Source organism: Clinocottus analis, unplaced genomic scaffold, assembly GCF_023055335.1.
Source record: "Clinocottus analis isolate CAN_PGR_092001 unplaced genomic scaffold, fCliAna1.0.p SCAF_16, whole genome shotgun sequence".
In the NCBI taxonomy this organism is placed as follows: Eukaryota; Metazoa; Chordata; class Actinopteri; order Perciformes; family Cottidae; genus Clinocottus; species Clinocottus analis.
This window is the reverse complement of record NW_027175887.1, coordinates 18,043,090-18,065,968: the sequence shown is the minus strand read 5'-3', so window position 1 is coordinate 18,065,968 and position 22,879 is coordinate 18,043,090. Positions and strand designations below refer to the sequence as shown.

The 22,879-nt window shown below is 48.4% G+C and overlaps 1 protein-coding gene across 1 annotated transcript; it reads left to right on the top strand.

Annotated features, from left to right (window-relative positions):
* The first annotated feature begins 431 nt into the window (after positions 1–431).
* On the top strand, positions 432–22,865 carry radil2a (Ras association and DIL domains 2a). Its single transcript, XM_068578188.1, has 16 exons — positions 432–942; positions 2,025–2,351; positions 3,148–3,383; positions 5,693–6,018; positions 8,067–8,783; positions 9,015–9,052; positions 9,462–9,622; positions 9,709–9,821; positions 13,161–13,380; positions 14,073–14,245; positions 16,845–16,989; positions 18,165–18,346; positions 18,433–18,796; positions 21,784–21,899; positions 22,325–22,464; positions 22,564–22,865. Exons 1-16 carry the CDS (start codon positions 815–817, stop codon positions 22,664–22,666), a joined length of 3,489 nt encoding a protein of 1,162 aa, XP_068434289.1. The 5' UTR covers positions 432–814; the 3' UTR covers positions 22,667–22,865.
* The last annotated feature ends 14 nt before the right edge of the window (positions 22,866–22,879 follow it).

The following is a 22,879-nucleotide window of genomic DNA, read 5'->3' as shown; positions in this document are numbered from 1 at the left end:
ATTAGTCCCGCCTTTTTCGCGGGACCAACGCTCGTGGCGCCGCGGTGACGTCAGCGACCTCCCTCCCTCTCTCTCTCTCCCTCCGTTCCTCTCCCTCTCTCTCCCTCCGTCCCTCCCTCTCTCCCTCCGTCCCTCCCTCTCTCTCCCTCCTTCCCTCCCTCCGTCTCTCCCGCTCTCTCCCTCCGTCCCTCCGTCCCTCTCTCTCTCTCCCTCCGTCCCTCCGTCCCTCCCTCTCTCTCCCTCCTTCCCTCCCTCCGTCTCTCCCGCTCTCTCCCTCCGTCTCTCCGTCCGTCCCTCTCTCTCTCTCCCTCCGTCCCTCCGTCCCTCCCTCTCTCTCCCTCCGTCCCTCCCTCCGTCCCTCCCTCTCTCTCCCTCCGTCCCTCCCTCTCTCTCCCTCCGTCCCTCCCTCTCTCTCCCTCCGTCCGTCCCTCCGTCCCTCCCTCTCGCTCCCTCCGTCCCTCCCTCCGTCCCTCCCTCCCTCTCCCCGCACTCAGGCCGGTGCTGCGGGCTCTCCGGCGGACACTCCCCGGGTCTCACGGGGCTCAGCATGGACCGGAGCTGCCGCTCGGCTCGCGTCCTCCACCGTCTGCGCTTCTTCTCCTGCGGCTGAAGTTTTTGGATTTCATCCCTCAAGAAAACCGTTTTTTGTTGTTGTTTATTTTTGTTTTGGAAGACAAGCCGTTGGAATATAACGGCAACAAGTTTTAACGGACACACTGTCGGGAGTATCGTTTCATTGAAGTTAATTCACGGTAAAGCGCATCATGCTCGGTTCTGGAGGGTTTCTCGCGGTCCTCGTGAAGACGGAGCAGACATGATTTCGGAGGAGAGGAGCGGTCACGGGAGCAAACCGGGCCTGAGCTTCCCGGTGGGGCTGCTGGTCCGCTCCCCGAAGAAGAGACTGGTCAAACTGGGAAGGAAACCCAGCAATGGATCTGTCCAGTAAGTGTTTCATCTCCAGCTCCGATGAGTTAAACCTTTATGAGTCCCTCAGGGGAATGACAGGATCACAAGAGACACAGTAAATATAAATAATACAAATACACAGTAATGCAAAACAGTAGAGAAGGAATATTAAATATACAGACGGAATAAAGTTTAAAAAAGTACATAAATTACACCAGAAGAGTGTTAAAGTGAAACATCAACAAATGCATGAAGCCGCCCATAATCCGTACAATTTGAAGTATTTTACTAGTATTACCTCTATTCTACTACATTGCAACTTTAGGTTACTTCAGTACAAAACCATATATATTTAAAATATTATTAATAAGATCAGCTCCACAGCAGCATGACGCCTCATGTCTGTAACATTAAACATAATAATATGTTAATATTCTGAAATGGGGCATTCTGCATAATTACTACTCTTTTTGGATTTAAAGTTTAATTTGATAATACTTTTGTACTTTTACTGAACTAAGAATTTGAATGACTTCTTCTTGAAACAGATTATTGTGTGTTTCTACTTTTACTTGAATGAAGTGAATTCATCTTTGCTCATAAGTGGTGATTATATTGTCAATCATCTGACATAAATATACAATAATATGCACTTATCCATCTTACGTGGTTGTGATCCACACATTTTTACACATAAGAAAATATAATTTTTTTTAACCTCCTTTAATGTAACTTGAGATCTTCATTATGTTAGTATAGTTCATGGTGAACACCATGGATGAAGAACACAAGAAAGTGATATAAGAGGAGTTGTTAAGCTCGTGCTTTGTGTTTCTTTCATTACAGTACTGACAGCGTTCATAAAGTTCACTTTCAAATACATATTTAGTGCCTAAATGAATGTTTTAAGTTGTTTAAACCCATGTGAGGTGTAGTACAGTGGAAAGTCAAAGTAAAAAACTAAACAGATGTCTGTGTTTGTGATTCCTTTGTGTTCAGTCACACGCTATATAAGATAAAAAGGTACAAATAAAAGATATAAAAGTCCACCTGGATGTAAAATAGTCCTCCATCGAGTAGATTTAAGGCGTCCCTCACGGTGTTTGTCATCTTCTCAGGTCCAATAACTCGGACACCACCGTCCGCTCCACGGAGAGCGTCGGCGTCCGGCAGCCGGCCAAGAGCAAAATCCGCCGCCACAACAACCGGCTGTCGACCGTGTTCAGCCACAGCCCCGGCAGCGGGCGCCGCGGCGGCGGCACGCCGGGCGGCGGCGGCGGCGGCCTCCAGGCGGCGGACGACCCGGCGGAGCTGTCCAGTCAGATGTCCGTACCCGGCATCCTGAAGATCTTTGGCAGCGACATCTGCCAGGGGACCAACTACAAGAGCGTGCTGGCCACCACGCAGTCCAGCGCTCAGGAGCTGGTGAAGGAGGCGCTGGAGAGGTGAGCGCCGCCAGCGGAGGCTGCAGAGCTCTGCCGGGGTCAGATGAACATGATGGATCAAGTAGAGAAACACTCACCGCCCTTCAGCTCCACTGGACCGCGTGAACAGCCTTCAAAAGCAGTGTGTTAGGACTGAAACGTCTGCAACCCGCACGACCGCTTTCTTTACCTCAAGTGTAATCTGAGCTTTTAAAAGAGAATTTGATGCTCCTTCTGAGATGTTTTCCGTGCCAGTGGTGTATCATTAACATGGGAATGGTTAAAGACATTTATGGAGAGAAAGAAATGCCCCCAAACATGTTGACTCATGCTTTTGAAATGTGGGAATTTGCTGCTTTTCTCAATGTTACAGGATTATACAGCGAATATATTTCAGTTTTTGACTGCTGGTTAGACAATTCTTTCACGAGCTATTCTTACTATTTCCTTCAATGAAATGATCTAAAACAACAAAACATTCTCACAGCTCCGTGAAGCCGTACTTTAAGCTAAATGCTAATGCTAAGTGTTGAGTTTAGCAGTACAGTTGAGGCTGATTCGAAAGTCATTCGTTTTGCACATAAACTCTACTGTTGGACGACATCACCTGATGATGGCGCAAGAGGAAAAAGTCAGAGAATCATCAAATTTGTCGGGATTCATTGCGGGTAGTGCGTGAACGTTCGTACCAAATTTGACAACAATCGGTCGTCGAGATTTTTCAATCTGGACCAAAGTGGTGAAGCGACGTTTCCTCCATTGTGACCTTGTTTGACCTCCTCGTGGTCGTTCCCGTCCGCCTTTTTTTGTTGCTCAGGTACTGCCTGGAAAAAGAAGACGCCGACGACTACGTGCTCTGCGACGTGATCGGCCAGACGGGCGCCGACAGCCAGTGGAGGAGGGAGTGCTTCCGGGTGGTGGGTGACAACGAGAAGCCGCTCACGCTGCAGTCGCTGTGGAAGCCCAAGGAAGGCTTCGCCAGGCGCTTCGAAATCCAGCTGCGAGCGAACGTCGAGGAGCAGAGCCTGAAGGACCGAGACACCGTCACAGCAGGTAGACACGCCGCCGCCTCCGCGGGGTGCAGCTAGCGTCCCTCGTCTTCATCGGAGACCAAATAACCCTCTAACCTTTAACCTCTAACCTCCCTGTGGCCTTGATTTTCACTGCCACGGTTGAATTTCTGCCATTTATTTGACATAAATTGGAAAACACTGGAATCTATACGTCCAGTGGGAACAATGGTGGAAGGAGTGGAAGCTCCCTCTGCTACATTGAACTATTTACGTCTTTACGACCTTTATATACGACCTCTACTGTCCTCTACTGCTCTTTGTTCAGCAGCCAGCAGTTTGAAGTTTCTCAGATGTGTTCAAGGACCACGAGAAAGCCGAACATCTGACTCTAACAGCGTTTTTTTTACAGCTTCTGGCTATGAAAAACGTCTCAGCTCCTGTTTGAAGGAAGCGTGCTATTTTCTGTGGGGGTTAAACACATCCAAATGTTTTCAGGACAACTCAGTGACTCTAACATCCTCGCGCCTCGGTAGCTAATCAGCAGCTTTCTGGTGGCGGGGAGCCTTTATCCTCGTCTTCTTATTGCCGGCTAACGGCCTCCATTGTCCGGCTTATCACCGGCGAGGACGGGCTGAGATGGGCAGGCATGTGAGGGAGGTCAGGAGGAAACAAAAGCCGCAGTAAGGGATGGAGGAGGAGGTCGGCCCCGCTCTTATCTTTGTTTTATTGCTCGGGCCCATCGGGGCCTGTGGAACATCGAGCCGCCCGAAAGTGTCCACTCACTGTGGTTCCTCCTGTCAGAGACCACTTCCTGCTTCTCTCTGCGCTCCACCAATGCTCCTTTTTAATCTGTGATATTCTTGGCTTTCTTTGCTTTGTTAAATCACACTTTTTGTGAGTTAGTTCTGCATTTAACAGATTTTTTATTTGAGTTATTTACATAATCGGATGTTATATAAATCAAGCACAGTTGACTCAGAGCCTGCTGACGTTTCATGTTCATTTTAAATGGTTTTAATCAAAAGCCTCCTTGAATAAATGTAGAGGAAGAAGAAGTTTTGTGTGCAGGACGATTTCTTTGCTCGGTGACTGTTCCTGGCCAGGAAATAGTCTGGACCGTAAAACAGTAAAATATTGAGTTTCAGAGCTGCTGGCAGGTGGAATTTCTTACATTTCGGGCAGAACCAGGCTAACTGTTCCCCCCTGTTTATAGTCTTTATGCTAAGCTAAGCTAACCAGCTGCAGGCTTCATAATTTCCAAGAGTGCTAATAATCGTATGACTCTTGAAAATATAAGAAATAAATTCCCCCAGAAAGTTGAACTGATACTATTAGTCTGGGTTTTGATGGTGAGTTTGAGTGTCCTATGAAGGTCTTACTGGTTTAAAACCATCAACAACACTCAGGGGCAAACATTGACAAGGTGTGTTCCATGCTGTAAAAAAAGACACAGAACCCGCCCTGTGGTTCTCCCAGTGACCTGCTGCTCTACAATGTGAGTGTTTTTCTGTCACGCCGCTGCTGGACAATGTGCAGCAACACCCACTTCCACAGCTGATAAGAGCGGCGGAGCTGCCGGCGTGAAGCCGCGGCTCGCTGGACATTCCTCGCCGCTTAACGGCTCCGAAACGAGCTGAATAGTGTTTGTGTTACGTCAGGCCGACGCAGCGGCTGCTGCCGGCAGATAGAGCCGCCGGTCACATCTCACTTTCCACCCGCACATTTCCTCTCTTTCCTTTCTGCTTGTGTTTCATTTGAGTCGGAGCCAGAGCCGTGAAAACGTTGAGTTGGAGTCTGTTGGAGTGACCGCGAGGGCGAGAAGCTAAACGGGGTTTTACTCCAACGCATGATTTTATCTAATTGATGTCGGTCTTCTCCTTGAAAGCTACTTACAGTGGTATGAAGTGTCTTTAGATGAAGGTACACGGCCCTCTATATGCAACTAAATACTTTTTTATTCACTAACGACAAAATTGAGGAGGGTGAATTTATATTTACCATGCAGCTAACTCCCTATTAGCTAGCTATTAGCGGCTGCTCCACTAGTAACATATACTTCATGTTTGACATTTCAAGCTAGCGCTGCTGCTAGCTCCCCGCTGTGCTGCTGCCCAGGGCAGTTGTTGGGGAGCTAGCAGGAAGCTAGCAGGGCGCTAGCAGCAACGGTAGCTAGCTACAGTGGGGAGCTAGCGGGGACACCAACGAAGGTAGTAACGGCTTGTAACCCAACTTTTACGATATGTCCTCCAGACATCCGCTGCTGTTATTCATCATGGTGAACATGCAGCATCCGAGTGTCTTTCATATTGTGCACACGCATCACAACATTTGTCCTCCGGGTCGACCCAGGCCTCAACGCTCAGGCCCGCAGGCTGCAGAAGAGCCGCTCCAGAGTGACCTCGCTGTTCGTGGACGGCAGCGGCGAGGACGCGGACGGCCTCGGCATCTGGAGGAGCCTGAGCGAGATGGACCTGTCCGCCATGGGGAAGGAGGCCGGCCGCGCCCAGCAGAGCCTCCGGGAGGATCCAGAGGCCGAGGCCGACAAGGAGGTGCTGCGCCTGGGCATGGAGAAGGAGGAGACGGAGAGCAGCGACGACAACACCACCCAGTACTCCATCCACCCGCCCTTCGACTTCCCGTACTTCCTGCTGCTGCAGGGCTACAGCCACAGACAGGTGAGGGGCGGGGCTAACGTGACGGTGCAGCATGTAAACATTGAGCTATTGTGGTCGGATTAAGTAGATGAGTTTTTAATAATTTTTGTTCATTGTGACGATCACTTATGTTTCTCACGATTAAGACTTAATTTCCCATGAACCCTGTTTCTTGCTCGCCAAAGCAAATTCTATACTTTCTCTTGGCCAGAAACGTGTTTTATTGCTGCTGTTTCAGTATTACAATACATATGTTGTGATATAGAGTCTCATTGACGTAGAATACGTCCACATTAAAGTGGAAACAGACAACTTTTCCCCCCCAACGGTGTTTCTAAGAGGTGATCCGGTTGCCTTTGCATTAGCGGTGGCAACGGCAACCGCTAATGCAAAGGCAACCGGATCACGTTCTGTTTCGCTGAGATCTAAGCAACACGAACACGAGACACACTGCACTTTGTTTTCCGCAGTTGCTTTGCTTGTTTCCTCTTCTAGTGATAGTCGCTGCAAGGAGCTTACAGTGGATAGCAACCGATAGCTGGTGGGGAAAAACAAACACAAAAGCGCGATCCTCTTCCTGTTTCGGTTGGGGGATGGTTGCCTGTTTAGCTTCCCTGTTGGCAGACAGAATTTCATTCTTTCTCAGAATTTTCTAGTTGTAATAAGCTCATTGACCCCACAAGGTCCTTGGCCGGCGGAGGCCAGAGCTTTAAAAGAGGCATCAGGGTGTAAACGGGTCCACGAGGGCGTTGGATTGAAGGTCTTACGCTAAGAACCTCCGAGTCAGAGCGTCACGTGGAGGCCGGGGAGCAAGGAAACATGGAGGTTTTGGGCTCATGAGGTGTGTCGTAAGCTCAGAAGCGACGAGTCATCAGGTGCCAGTGAAGAACGGCGTGTTGCTCATGTACGGTCTGAAGGAACCGGCTCAGGTTACCTGATTACAGACCGTAGAGGAGGAGAAACCACACGGAGACTCTTCTTACAAAACCAAACCAAACCCTGCGCAGGACGTCAGGCTCGACTCAGTTTCACTGTCTGCAAATCTACAAGTTTCTTGTCTCAACTCGTGTAAAAAGTGACTTAAAATCATGAACGATGCCGACAGCCGAAGATCCTCGACTGAAAAGCAAACTGTTACATTGCAGAAGCTGGAAGCCCGTTCCCGCCACAAAAAAGAAGTCTTAATTATTATTTTCAGAATTATGACAACAAAAAAATTGCGAGAAAAAAAGTCTTTTTTTTCTTCTCCAGAATTAGAAAAAAAAGTCCAAAAAAAAGTCGGAAAAAAGTCATAAATTCTGAACTTTTTTTTCTCTCATAATTATGACAACAATAAAAAAATTGCGAAAAAAAAAAAGAAAAAAAAAAATGAAGTCATAATTATGCCAAAAAAAAGGTTTTTCTGAAGTATGGCAACAAAAAAAGTAGAAAAAAAGTCAAGAATTCTTTTTTTTTTTAAAATTATGACAAAAACATTTTTTTTCATAATAATGACGAAAAAAATTTGAGAGAGAAAAACAAACAAACAAAAGGCAAAATTATGACATTTTGTTTCCGCTGAATTATGATAACAAAAAAAAGTTGACAAAAAGAAGCCACAAGGGTCCTGGATGGCGTGAGACTCAGCAGGTGAATCCAATCAGGTGTGTAAACCGGATTTAACATCTGTAGCCGGATGAGGAGCTAGCTGCGCGACTGCTAGCATCGCAGATGATAGCGCGTCACCGCTAACCGGCTCACAGACGGCACAGACCTCGCTCCTAATCCCTGCTTTTCCTGTCCGGCGCTCACACGCACAACGTTGGTTCTTTTCCAAAATGTTTCGCAACAGAATCAAACATCAGATCTCAAGACGAGTTTCACTGGCGCTGACGAAGAGGAAGAAGAGTAAACCGATTATCCTTCATCCTTTTAGCTTCTCCGCGTTGTTTCTTCATGTCTTATAATAGACATTTTATAGATGTTATTAATATCTCTGGGTTTTGTACCGTCGGTTGTGATAAATAAATAAATGACAGATCAAAAGATGTTCGCTGCCCTGAAATTGAAGGAAACTCTTTCCTTGTCAGGACTTCGTCATCTACCTGATGAGTGGAACGACCACCATCTTGGGCTGCTGCAGCGAGCACTGCAACGGCGAGGACGAGGAGCGGCTGAAGGTGGACGTCCTCCTGTTCGCCCCCGACGTGCTGCCTCAGCACTGCTGCGTGCGGCGCCTGGACGCCGGCGGCCCGGCGGCGTCCGGCGGCGAGCTCAGGAAGACGACGGCGACGATGCTGAAGCCGCTGCACGGGGCGCCGGTGACCCGCAACGGCTCCCTCCTCACGGAGGAGGCGGAGCTGACGGCGGGCGACGTGGTGGGCTTGGGGAAGCACTACCTGTTCATGTTCAAGGACCCGACCGGCGCGCCCGGATCCCCGCAGGCGCCTCCGTGGATGAGCGCGCTCTGCCCGAGCTCGGACGCCGCGGCGTCGTCCTCGTGTTCGTCGTGCGGCTCCTCCTCCTCCTCCTCCGACGCCGCCGCAAAAAGGCTCTGGAGGAAACCGCCGCCGCCCTGCTGGAGGGGCCCGGACGGCGCGGAGGCCGCGGTGAGCTACGAGCCGGAGCAGGAGGAGCGGGTCCTGCAGGAGGTCCTGGACATGGCCGACCCCGGTGGGGACGGGCCCAAGCTGACGCCGGCGTTCCTGCTGAGCCTCTGCATCCGGCGCTCGGCGTCGGCCTCGGAGCTGACGCCCTTCAGGCGGCTGCTGCTCCGGATAGCGGCGCAGATCCAGCTGGTGATGTGGGTAAGGACGCCGCTGTGGCTTCAGGACGTCCCCAGCGTGTCGATGGCGGGCGGGGGCGGCTTTAGTTTTGATGTCTGCAGGTCTGGAGGTTTAAACACACGTTTAAATAACTGACCTCACGGGTTCGTCTCGTGTTCGTCCTTTGAGGCGGCGGACGCAGCGACATCATCGTCTGTGTGTGACGCTGGTGAGACGTCGGCGTGAAACCTGTCTTGTCTTGCTTCTCCTCAGGAGAAGACGAAGCAGCTGGCGGCCGTGCAGCCAGAACCGTGAGTACAGCAGGACGCTGAGTCAGCACATGCACCATCCTCCTGCTCCTCTGGCGGAACGAAGGAGCAGCCAGAGTCTGATTTTACAACTATTTGCACCTCCGGAAAACAATGAGGGCTTTTTTTATTTAAACGCAGGTTGTGCAAAGAGAGATGTTCCCACAGTGTCTCCGCTCACGAGCTCACAGGCTTCAGAGCAAACGCCTCAGACATAACACACATGCTGTGACTTTAGACAGGAACAGCTGCACAGAATATTTAAATATTTTGTTATGTTTTGCCTTTTTTTTAAAATTTAAAGCATTTAAAAGAAACTAGACTTGAAGCTGAAACGACTGAGTCACAGAGACGAGACAGAAGCGTTCTGTCGTTGTGCGTTTGTTCAATCTAAATGTTCTTCCTCCCTCAGCGGCTGCGGTGAGGAGCGGCTGCAGCCGCTCGGCGTGCGGCAGCTGCTGCCGGCGCTGCAGCCGCTGGTCCTGTGGATGGCCAACGCCATCGAGCTGCTGCGCTTCATCCAGCAGGAAGTCCCTCAGCTGCTGCCCGGCCGGCCGGACCGCCGGCACCCAGGTGCACGCAGCGCCAGCGCCGTCGCCACCGCCGTGTGTGTGTGTGTGTGTGTGTGTGTGTAAACGTGTGTTTGTGTGTGTTGTCAGGCCTGTCGGACTCTGAGATGTCCTCCACTCGAACGGCTTGTGAGGAAGCCATGACGGTCCTGGAGGAAGTCATCATGTTCACCTTCCAGCAGTCCGTCTACTATCTGACCAAGGTGTGAGACACACACACACACACACACACACACACACACACACACACACACACACACACACACACACACACACACACACACACACACACACAAACACACACACACACACACACACACACACACACACACACACACACACACACACACACAAACACACACACACACACACACATGAATGTAACCTGCAGTACGACACACACATGAATGTGAAGTACGTTAACACATTTATGATCCGGAGTGAAACACTCGTCTGGCGTCAGGACAGAAGAGAGATAGTGAGCCGGTTCCTTTTCCAGGCTTTTTAAAAGGGTCTTGAAAATTTTCAACTTTTTTTAATTTGCTTTTTCAAGGTTTTTTAAAGGGGGTTTAAGGGTTTTCAAGGTTTTTTAAAAGGGGGTTTAAGGGTTTTCAAGCTTTTCTTAAAGGGGGTTTAAGGGTTTTCAAGGTTTTTTAAAGGGGGTTTAAGGGTTTTCAAGGTTTTTTAAAGGGGGTTTAAGGGTTTTCAAGGTTTTTTAAAAGGGGGTCCGTCTTGGTGAAGAGGGAGCTAAGTCGGAAGGAGAAGCTCTCTATTTACTGGTCGGTCTACGTTTCAACCCTCACCTATGGTCACGAACTCTGGGTCGTGACCGAAAGAACGAGGTCGCGGATACAAGCGGCCGAAATGAGCTTCCTCCGTAGGGTGGCCGGGCTCAGCCTTAGAGATAGGGTAAGGAGCTCGGACATCAGGGGGGAGCTTGGAGTCGAGCCGCTGCTCCTTCGTATCAAAAGGAGTCAGCTGAGGTGGTTCGGGCATCTAATCCGGATGCCTCCTGGACGCCTCCCATTAGAGGTTTTCCAGGCACGTCCAACTGGGAAGAGGCCCCGGGGAAGACCCAGGACACGCTGGAGGGATTATATCTCCCAGCTGGCCTGGGAACGTCTCGGGGTCCCCCAGAACGAGCTGGAACATGTTGCGGGTGAGAGGGAAGCCTGGGTCGGTCTGCTGGGTGCTGCCACCGCGACCCGACCCCGGATAAGCGACGGAAAATGGATGGATGGATGGATGGGTTTAAGGGTTTTCAAGTTTTTCTTAAAGGGGGTTTAAGGGTTTTCAAGGTTTTCTTAAAGGGGGTTTAAGGGTTTTCAAGGTTTTTCTCCTCATCCATCAGTCTTCTAAGTCAATGATCAAACACAATGTAGAACACTGATGCTGGAAATGAGCCTCCAGATACAGAGATAGGTATTTCATTAAGAACCAGATGTTTCACCTAGAATAGTCTTTTACCACATTAACTATGCAGAGAGGGTATTTATGATTCATTTCATGTTATATTCATTGACAAAAACAGTGCTTTTCTTTAAAAAAAGGGACCCCAAACTTTTGAACAGCAGTGTATATCAAGACTTAAAGACGACACATAAACATAACACACATAACAACGACCGCTATGCTTCACCTAGTTGAGTTAAATAGTTATCCATCCAGGGTTTTGCATCCTCCAAACAACTAAAAGAAACTGAAGATAATGTGTTTCACTTCATTTCAAGGGGAAGTACGGCTCCTTCTCCACAACAAAAAGAAACAAACATATCGGGGAACAATGAAGGGGGCCCTACGATTGAGCCCTGGGGCACACCGCAGGCCATGGAGATGGTTTACGCCACTCTCATGCCCTTAAACACTTTAAATCTGGACTCGCACTCCAGTAAAAGCTGACGTGCATCTCTCTGAATTTTCTTTGTGACCGTCAGCAGTCGACTCTCCTGTTTTACGGCCCGACAGGACACCGCCAGACTGTATTTACGTGGCTTTCCCATGATAAAGATGTTTATTAATGGGTGTCTGGTGTAAGCAGAATTCAGTTAACGCCACAGTCTGGAGGCACAGCACCCTTCACTCACACTGGTTAAGGAAGCGAGGAAAGGAAGCAGGAACTCAGACATATTTATAACAGCACTGAAAAAACTGAACTTTTACTGTTCAGCTTTATGCGCTGCAGGCGGAAGGAAACGAGATGAGGAGTTTCTCTCATTTGGCTTCTTCTTCACTTTTACACCGCATGTATTTGTCACTTTTATAGCAATTTAATCAGGTAGAACTGGCTTTGTTTTTAGCAGTAAGAAGCGTTCAACTTTTTCAGTAGATCGTTGTTGCTCGGTGGAGAGAAGGAGGTTGTGTTTCCTGCAGAGGAAGAGCGACTGTCATCAGAGAAACACCCGGCAGGAAAAGGAGGGTGGACAGTTTTTCTGTTGATTTCCTGTGAAACATAACTGAACGTTCACAATGTACGGGCAACATTTCAGCACTTCTTCTTTCTCTTTTTCAGTCTTTTTTTAAATACAATATGAATACAAGTTGACCGAGAGGACTCCCATTCAATCTGCTGTGATTTACAACACACGAAGAGTAGAACAACAAGAACAACAACAACAACAACAACAACAATCTACATTCATGTGCGATGCAGATGTGTCACATTCAGACTGTTACCAGTCTGTAAATATCATTAACCCTTTACTGCTGCTCTTCACTGATCAGGCATGCAGGTTATTGTAGTCTTTATGGCCCGAGGTCATTATCTTAGTCATGGTGTGTGTGTGTGTGTGTGTGTGTGTGTGTGTGTGTGTGTGTGTGTGTGTGTGTGTGTGTGTGTGTGTGTGTGTGTGTGTGTGTGTGTGTGTGTGTGTGTGTGTGTGTGTGTGTGTGTGTGTGTGTGTGTGTGTGTGTGTGTGCCTAACACCTGATGTCATACCATGCAGCACAATGGGCGGACTGTGTTATTGTCAGTAGAGATAAGAGCGTATCTGTGTGAGAACTGAGAGTGAAAACCTGAACGTCTTCTTGCTCCTGCTATTTATTTTATGTGTGGAGGTTTCAGGTTTGAGGCTTTTTCCCAAAACAACATTTTCACTGTCGTCAAGACTAAAACACTATTTATACAACCACAACCACAACAAAACTCTTTTCTTTTAATTATAAAGTATGTAAACGTCAACAGAAGCTTTGTTCACAGTGGTTTGTTAAAGTTAAAGAACGACACTTTAAAGCACCAGGAGGTTCTTTGTTTTAACCCTCGTAGTCGTTTTTGGCAGTTGTGCGTCTCTAAAATGACTCAAGTTGTCGTGTAATGATCGGTGTTAATAATTTCCTTCAGGTGTGAAAAGACCTGCGAGGTTTCCTGATGCTTGTGTGATGCTTCCTCTCTTTGAGTCAGAATGTTCTCCACTAAACACAAAAGATGATTTTCCCGCTAACGTGAAAGTTGTGTTTACGCGTTCATCCGCCTCGCCGCCGGCCTCCCAGGGTGCATCAGCGGCGTTGACACCAGAGGAGTGAACCGTCCCGGTCTCTCTCCACAGAGCATGTACTCGGCGCTGCCCGGTCTGCTGGACGGGAACCCCTTCTCGCAGAGCGGTCAGCTGCGAGCGCCCGACGGGCTCGGCGGCGTCCTGGAGGTCCTGAAGGAGGCGCTGACGCTGCTCACGGCCTTCCAGGTGCACCCGGACATCTCGCTGCAGCTCTGCGCCTACCTGCTGTTCTTCATCAACGCCTCGCTGTTCAACGCCCTCATGGAGAGAGGTGAGGCCGCCGCTCTGCCACAACTAGTTCAAACTGTTTGAACTTGTGGTTTTAAGTGAATTATTTTGACAGATATTGGATGGATTGCCATGAAATTTAATATAAACATTCATTTACCCTCTGGACGAACTTTATGTTTACATTTAGTGCAATTGTAAGCTGGTTTTTTGAACCAACTTACCATTAGCGTCAGCTTTGTCCTTAGTGCTAATTTGCAAATGTTAGCATGCTAACACGCTAAACTATGGGGTGGAACCTGCATGCTAGTGTTGGCTAACATGTTCACTAACACAATAAAGCCTCTTTTGTAATAAAACGGCTCAAGAATTCAGGCAAAGTTAATTTTATTAGCTGCTAGCTCTCCCAGCTAGCTCCCCAACAACCACTGAAGGTAGCGGGACCAGCTCCGGCTCGGCAGTAGCAGCAGTGCTAGCTGGCTACAGCGGGGAGCTAGCAGCAGCGCTAGCTGGCTATAGCGGAGAGCTAACGGGGACAACCACCGAAAATAGCAGCAGCTCATAACCCGACTTTTACGGTATCTCTTGTGTAACCAGGCTAATAGCATTGATGCTAATATAACCGATGGTAGACCTTCTTCTACCACATGGCTGTACTGTACTGCATGTCATGGGTTGCATAAGTTTGGTTGCATATTGACGTCTCCGCTCTAATATCTGGTCGCGGTCCTTCAGGGTCCGTCGCTGGGTTCTACCAGTGGTCCCGAGGGGTTCAGATCCGGGCCAACCTGGACCTGCTGCTGGACTGGATGCAGAGCATCAGTCTGGGCGATCTGGCCACCGAATACCTCCAGAAGCTCTCCGCCGCCGTCAACCTGCTGGCCACGCCCAAAGAAACCCTCCTGCAGGTCAGAGGACTTCCTGCTCGTCTCCCTGCGGGCGAGCGCCGCCACGAGAGTCGAGTCACGTCGACGTTCTCATTGTCTTAAAGGTTTCGGTTCCATATTAGTTATGGACGTTTCTGGATCATGTGCCGATGCTCCTCCTACTCTTTTCTACTACCTCTTATCGGTGACTCATGATGCCATGAAGCCGCTTGAGGCGAGTCGTTGGTTCATAGTAATGCACTTAAGCTGTCATCGATCAGATAAGAGGAAGTGGCCTTCAGGAGCAAAGTAAACACACTTCAATGTGTCGTCTTCACTTATCTCACTTGAAACCATGTGAACCTGTTAGAGTATGAATGTCTTATATTTATCAGCTTAAATCCTGTTTATTCTACAACAGGAAAGTCTTTGAAATTCGGTTAATAATTATGGAACTTTGGTTAAGCCGTGGAAAAGTCTTGGAAATTTGTTTAATGTCATGGAAATTTGGTTAAAAGTGGTTCATAGTTGTAGTTCATAGTCTTGAATTTCCCTTTGAGGATCAATAAAGTAATTATCTATCTATCTAGTTATGGAAAATCGATTAAAAGTCATAAAAATTTAGTTAAGTCATGTAAATCTGGTTAAAAGTCATGTAAATGTAGTTAAAAGTCATGGAAAAGTCTTGGAAATTTGGTTTAATGTGGTTAATAGTTTAGGAAATTTGGTTAAAAGTCATAAAAATTTCATTAAAATTCATGTACATTTAGTTAAAAGTCTTGGAAATTTAGATAGAGGTCCTGGAAAGTATGAGGCCTAGTTGTGCACACCTGTTTCCCAGCATGCCTTGCTGCTCCTGCCAGCTGTTGCAGGCTGCGTCTCGTCTGTTCGTGGGACTGGAGGGTTGCTGTGAGGCCGGTGGTTTGATGCCTGCTGCCCGGCATGAGGTCACGTTGTGGCTGCTGCAGCGGGGCACACGCCCTCAACAGAGGTTTCCATCTGGAGCTTTCTTTTTTTTTCCGAAAGGAACTGAAGTGGCAGTTGTAAATTACAGCAGAGGGATGTGGCTCGTGGTGCCAGCCGTTATTATGGAGAACACGACGTCTGCAGCAGATATTTTGAGGAGAAATCAACAGCAAGAAAACATTTCATCTCAGACTAAACAAGAGAGACATATTTTTAAAACATTTCCTGCGGTTTAAAACCTGGTTGTGGCGTCTCCGTTTCAGGAGGACAACATTTCACTCACAGCTTCTGCGAGGCCTCGACATGTCGAGTCTGTACAACTCAAACTAAATGAACTCTGTCACGTCTGGAATGATCACATCAACGTGACTCACCTGCCTCTTCGCCCCGGAGCTACTTCCTGTCGCCACCGGGCGATCGAGCGTTATCCGTCTGGAGTGTGTCAGGTTTCATGATGCGGAGCCGGAGCCGCTGAGCGGAGGGAGAATGAAGCGTTTACGCTTCTCACGCCGCGTTCATTACCACTCAGCTTTTAACACAGCAGAACAATCAGCAGCGTTGATAAGCGCTGCGTCTTATTCACACAGCGAGGCACATTTTCCCACGAGGCTTTGTCACCATAGGGACCAAAAACAACACTTAACCAGATCGTGTGTAATCGTTTTAAAAATACTCTGCATGAGAATGAGAGAGCAGCAGGCACTTTGATTTGGGAACAAAGCATTCTGGGAAATGACTTGTTTGTCCCTCCCTGGTATCCTCAGAATGACTACAAAGAGCTCCTGTGGCTCGTTCTTTGAAGTTTAACTGTTTGTGTTGACTCTGGCGGCCCCTGTGGACAGAGGCGGTACTGCAGTCCCTTCAGAATCCCTCTGGGAGGTTGTAAGATGTGGTTTAGGGCCTAAGTGTGTGTGTGATCTGCTGCTACCGTTTGAACCAGGGGTGTCAAACATGCAGCCCGCAGGCCGGATCCGGCCCGCCAGGGGGTCCAGTCCCAAAAAAAATTTTTTTTTTAAGTTTTTTTTTTTTTTTTTTAAAGAACAAAATCAGCAGAGCTGGGATTCAAACCTCTGATCCTCTGCTTATAAGATGGACATGCAAACCATTGATCCACAGTCACAACTGATGTGAGCGCTGATATTATTGTGTTAGAAGTCGTTAAACATGGATGACGTCATGAAAGTGGCGTCTCAAACGTGTCACACAGCGAGGGAACCTGCAGAGGAGAGCAGGCAGATAACCAGAGAGCTGACGTCTGAATGTTTGGTCTATGTTTCTAGTTTATTGTTGAAAGACCTTAAAATAGAGTTTATCATCTAAAAACCTTCACCAATGATTTAAACAGAGAAACATTGTCGTTATTTATGCGTTATCATGCTGTAATTTTACTGGTCCGGCCCACTGGATATCAGAATGGGCAGCATGTGACCCGTCACTAAAACAAGTTTGACACCCTGACGTAAACCATCAAACCTCTCAGCTCGCCTGGTTCTGATCTACTTCCTGTTCAAAGAGTCAGGACTAAACACGGAGGTTTTTCAGCTTTTCTGCTCCACGTCTCTGGAACGAGGTCCCTGAGAGCTGCAGGTCTGCGGAGGCCCTTTGAACCGGCCCGTTGGTGAAATGCGCCGCACTAAATAAACCTTCCTGTCCTCTGTCGCCCGGCGCCCTGCAGGCGTCCTGGACTTCTCTCAGGACGGAGTTCTGCTCCCTGAACGCCGCTCAGCTGCACCACATGCTGCGCGAGTACAGCTGTGGTAAACCCCGCCCCGCCGGCTGGACGCCGTCACCGGACGACGCCGAGGACGCCGTCAGGACGGGTGAGTGAATATTAGTGTCCTCACACGGGACGTCCTGGAGGGTCAGGAAGGACGAAGAAATGCTTAAAACTGGATAAAAAGTCAGTTTACTGACGTACGCAAAGAAATAAAATACTTTCACTCATTTACACTTCATACGGTCATGGAAAACCTGGGAGAGTCATGGAGTTTTCAAATGGTTATTTCCAGGTCTGAAAAAAGTCCTTGGAAAAAAAAGTCATGGAAAAGTCTTGAAAATTTGGTGAAAAGTCTTTTTTTTCCAAGTCATAAAAAAATGTGATTTTTTTTTTTAAGTCATGGAAAAGTCTTGGACTTTTTTTCCAGGTCATGGAAAAGTCTTGAACTTTTTTTTAAGTCATGGAAAAGTCTTGAACTTTTTTTTCCAGGTCACAGAAAAGTCTTAGACTTTTTTTCCAGGTCATGGAAAAGTCTTGGACTTTTTTTCCAGGTCATGGAAAAGTCTTGGACTTTTTTTTCCAGGCCACGGAAAAGTCTTGGATTTTTTTGAAGTCATGGAAAAGTCTTGAAAATGTGGTAAAGACTTGGAAATGTGGTTTGAAGTCCTGGAAAGCCCTGGAGCTCCACTGGTCAGAGTGTGTGTGAGCCTGTTCTCGGCAGCAGCCTTCGGGGTAATCCCGTCCTGACGGTCTGTCTCCACCAATCAGCTTCCTGCTCTCACCTGGCTTCACCTCGCTCTCCTCTCTGCGTACTCACCTGACTGACCCAGCAGCTGTTTATCATCCTGGACTTTATTTACACCTTTTAATTCACTGTTGACCCAAATACAGCTTCACCTGAATGATCTCAGGACGCTGTGGTGGAGCTTCAGGGTCATTTCATGATGGATAGGGAGGTAGGAAGGAAGGACGGTAGGTAGGTAGGAAGGTAGGTAGGTAGTTAGGTAGATATGTAGGTAGGAAGGTAGGGAGGTAGGTAGATGGGAAGGTAGGTAGGACGGTAGGAAGGTAGGTCGGTAGGTAGATATGTCGGTAGGAATGAAGGTAGGTAGGTAGGACGGTAGGAAGGTAGATAAATAGATAGATAGGGAGGTAGATATGTAGGTAGGTAGATAAATAGGTAAGTAGATAGATAGATAGATATGTAGGTAGGTACTTTGTTAATCACCAAAGGTAAAATAATTAAATGATGGACGACCTTTTTCTCTCTCCCTGCAGCCGACATCCTGGAGAGCTTCGACAGCCACCCGCCGCTCGTCCTGCCCGACAGCGCCTTCCAGCTGGAGCTAGCTAAACCCGCGCTGGAGCCGGCTCTGTTCGCGCAGCTCGCCCGCCTGCAGGAGTTCATTCGCCGGCTGCCCCGCGGTGAAACCCGAGCCGAGCGCGGCGCGGAGCAACAGGTAACGAGCGCTTCCTGACCCCGGAGCGGGAAGCGAGGCGCCTCCAGGTTCCCGCATCTGTTGCTGATCCGCTTTGTGTCCGTCAGACTCTCGACGGGGCGACCGCAGACGGCCAGTCTGCGACCGCAGCCCAGCGGGGTCCTGCCCGCCAGCCGGACCCGGTTACCCGACCCGACCCGGACGCCGACCCGCATCGCCACGCCCGCCCCGCAGACCCGACTCCGGCCAGAGGGTCCCACGGCGACCTGAGCGGCTGCGAAGCGGTCCTGACCCAGAAGCTGAAGAGCCTGGAGCTGCAGAACACCCTCCCCGGACGCGCCGACACGGGCTACCACAAGAGCCTGGCGCTGGACCCGTCCTGCCTGCTGACGCCGCCCAACACCCCGCAGGGCCTGGAGCTGGACCAGCTGGAGGCCGACCTGCGGGACGGCGCCCGCCAGCTGAAGAAAGGTAACGGGAAAGTCATTTAGCAGATTTAGCGAAAAGGATTTAGCAAGAAAGATGCAATCCACATCAGTCTGGGAGATGTTGAGAAGTAGCTCGGCATCATGGGAGTTGTAGTCTGGCGTTGCAGGTCAGCTTCTCCTTCAGTGTCCAGATGTTTCCTCCTCTCCAAAACCAACTGATTAAAACCCGACAAAAACACAGAATGAAGTCAATGTTCAATATCTGTGTCCTCAGACAGGAAGTGGAGCTGCCGCTAACGTTAGCTCAGCTTGTTTCTTTGGCAGCTTAAGTTACAGACGTCCAATCACTACGAGCCTTCATCCGGTAAAATATACAGTACAAATTACCGAAATATTGCAAGTTTATTGTAAATATTTGAGTTAAAACTGGATGAAAAACGCTCCACAAAGAGAACGCGACCGGAGACAAAATGATGATTGTAGTTTAGCTAACCTGAGTACACAACTCAACACAAAACACAGGTCGAGTCGTTTTTTTAGACCTTTTAATGTGTAAACGTGACATATTACACCCTTTAGAGTGTTCTTCCAAACAGCTGGCACACATTGAGTGAAACCCGGCCACAGCAGACGATGATCGAGCGTTATTAAAGAGGAGAAACAAAGATGAAACCTCGCGGTGAGAAAGCCGGCAGCGCCTCAAAAGGCCCATTCATGGCTTCACTCGCACACAGCAGGTTTTCATTCAGGCGGGCGTCACCGCCCCGTTCCCAAAAGTCTGGCATGAGGTCACCTCTTAAAACCCTCCTGCACGTCCTCGGGTCTATGAAGGAAAGTATTTAGTGACTTGACCTCGAGGACCCGCCGCATATTTGCTCCGGGGTCCACGTGAAGGTGACGACGCCCACGGCGTGAAGTTCCTCCCTTCATCTTTTCCGAACTTGACTCAGGAATTCCAAGCGCAGGGTGGGCTCGCCGTGCAGAGGAAGGAGCGCTTCCTCTCCCACCCGATTGTTCCTGGACGCCTCCGGCCGTGAGGTCATCTGTCGGAGGCAGAGCGAGTCAGAGCGAAACTGGCTTGTTGTGTGTCAGGAAATCAAACGATACCGTAACATTTCAGATGCGTCTGCGGACACAAGGACTCGTTTACTTAAAGGGACAGTTTGATTAAGTAAAGTCCTGCTGTGAACGTATTTAACGCACCCAAAAGAGTTGATATCAGATTAACCTTCTTCTTGTGTTAGCTTTCTGTTAGCATCTCTTGTGTTAGCTTTCTGTTAGCATCTATTGTGTTAGCGTTCTGTTAGCATCTCTTGTGTTAGCATTCTGTTATCATCTCTTGTGTTAGCGTTCTGTTAGCATCTCTTGTTTTAGTGTTCTGTTAGCATCTCTTGTGTTAGCGGGTGGGTTTTGTCTCTTGGTTAGCTTGTTAGGCTTCCTCAACCATAAACGTATTGTTGTATGTTTTAATATTTTGGTGTGGGCCTCTGGGCCTTTTCTTTGTCAGGATACGCCTCCATTTCAATTAAAAACATGTTGAAATAGTTCCTGACAGAGTCAAACAGCCTTAATGCAATAAACACATTTATGTGCTTCTGTTATGCATTAAAACCTGAAATGGGTCGATGCTGTAACACAGGAGGAAGGTTCATAAATCTGAATCGTTGGACCTCAGATCTGAACCAGACCTTCAGGAACGCTGTTCATCGTGTGTGTGTGTGTGTGTGTGTGTGTGTGTGTGTGTGTGTGTGTGTGTGTGTGTGTGTGTTTAAGGGCTCGGCCTCGCAGACCCCCCACTGTGGCAGCAAGAGGGTTTAAAGCTGGAGGATTGTGTTGATCTCAGTCAGATGTCTTTACTCTCATTGGCTACTTGTTGCTTTGTGTTTTCTCTGTTAGTGCCGTTTATTAAAGTCATTTACTTAAAAGGTTTGAGGATTACACAGAAGAACAAAACCATCTGGCTCCGTCTCTGTGTACATCTGTCCTCATTAACAGTGTATTTATTAGTTTATACGATGCAGAGGCAACACTATGTTTATAATCTCTTAAGCATTAATGTCAAATATTCTACAGTCACAGCTTCTTAAAATTGATAAATTACTTTTTATTAATTTAATTTAATGTTTCTTAAAATATACTTTTTTTGGGCTGTTTCTTTGGCAATAGACACAGTGATGGACGTGTCCCATGTTTTATAGACTTAATCCATTAATCAGAGAGATAATCAGCATTAACAGATAGTTAAAATTCTATGATATTTAGTTTTTACTTGTTACACATGCACATAACTTAAACTGTGGCTTGTACGTCTTTTCTGGATTTGAATTAAGTTCATATCCAAGATTTTATTGATTCTGTGGAGTAAAATTCATGTTTTTACTTCATAATATTGATAACAATAATACTAAGGGGATGTCTTAAATGTGTGATATTCATAATATCCTGCTCATGAGGCGTGAAGTTGTTTTCCCCGCCGGGCGGAGCCGCACCTCGGCCTCGGCTGGATCTACCTCTGTGGTTTTGGCTAACGGCTAATGTTATGTTGAAAGTTTGGTAATCCTTTAATCTGACCCCCAAGAATTACAGAGAGGTGGTGATGTCAGGAGAGAAAAGAGCAGCGGCCGATCCGTCATGGGAATTTACAGTTGGGTTGGTGCGTGGAATCCTAATCGGTGGCGGCATTGTTCGGGGCAGGTCCTGCGTGGGGGGCAGACAGGGTGCATGCTGGGAAGAGGGTGGGGGGGTTTGATCAGGAACTGCAGGAGGGGAACAGGGTTTTTTTGTGGGAGGAGTGCGCCATTTGCTGTGTTGTTGTTGTGATTAGGCAACATCCTCCAGCTCTGCATTCTCTCTCCTGACCACCAGGGGGCGACTCCTCTGGTTGTATAGAAGTCTATGCTTCATGTGTTAAAGCTGCATTCTCTCTCCTGACCACCAGGGGGCGACTCCTCTGGTTGTATAGAAGTCGATGCTCAGGACCAGTCTGAGTATTTAAACTTTTTCAATACTTTCCTCTGTCCGTCTGTTCAGCCAGTGGAGGTGCTGACAGGAAGTGGGAGACTGTAGAAGAAGACAGAGAGGAAGTGTTCGCGGTGGAGCTTCACAGAGGACCTCACGGGCTCGGCCTGGCGCTCGTAGACGGGACGGTAAGAATCCTTTATTCAGCGTTCACATAACGTATCTACAGTTCAACACTGAGGCCTCAAACAGAAACACCATCACTGCAGTTGAAGTGTCAGAATAACTTGAAGGGGCTGAAACTCTCATTAAGACTCTTTGAGCTCAGCAGTCTTTTGTTTTTGTTGTTTTTACGTTTTCACACTTTAATCTGGACACAGAGGACTTTGTGTCGCTGCTCAGATCTCATGAAGACTAATCAGCTCAGACGGTGGACTGAAGGGATTTCTGCAAAAGTAATCTCACCAAATGTTCAGCAGCCTCACAGAGCCAACGTGGTGCAGCGATATTCCTTCTGTCCAACCCTTCCTGCAGCTGAAGTTCTTGGTGTTTCATGTCAGTGCTTGAGGACCAAAGTGGTGACCGACTACTTCCTGTTTTCATGTTTTCATAGAAGACTCAGCTGCAGATGAGCGGCATCTACGTGAAGTCGCTGGTTCCCGACTCTCCGGCCGCTCGCTGCCAGAAGCTGAGGACGGGCGACCGCATCCTGGCGGTGAACGGCGTCAGCGTGGTCGGGATGGAGTACGACGCGTGAGTACTAAAGTACACGACCCGGATATCTGACCTCCCGGTGTGTGTGTGTGTGTGTGTGTGTGTGAGTGTGTGTTCACGGCTCTGTCTTCGTTCCAGAGGCAGGGAGCTGATCCGATCGCCAGGAGACTCCCTCCGGCTGCTCGTGGCTAAAAGCCACTGCAAGGCCGGCGTCCAGGACTCGGCTACGACTAAATGCTGAAGGAGGCCGGTCGAGTGCGATCGGGAGGTTTGTGTCGTCAGAGCGTGAACACACTTCCTGCTTCTTGACAATCAACCTGAAGCGGCTCGTTTGTGGCCTGTGAACAAACTCCAGTCCACGCTCATGAAGCAGAGCGTTTGGCGGCGAGGAGGCGAGCGGCCTGCGGACATTTGTAGTTGTAATAAAAAGCAAAGATCCATTTGAATGTCTGAG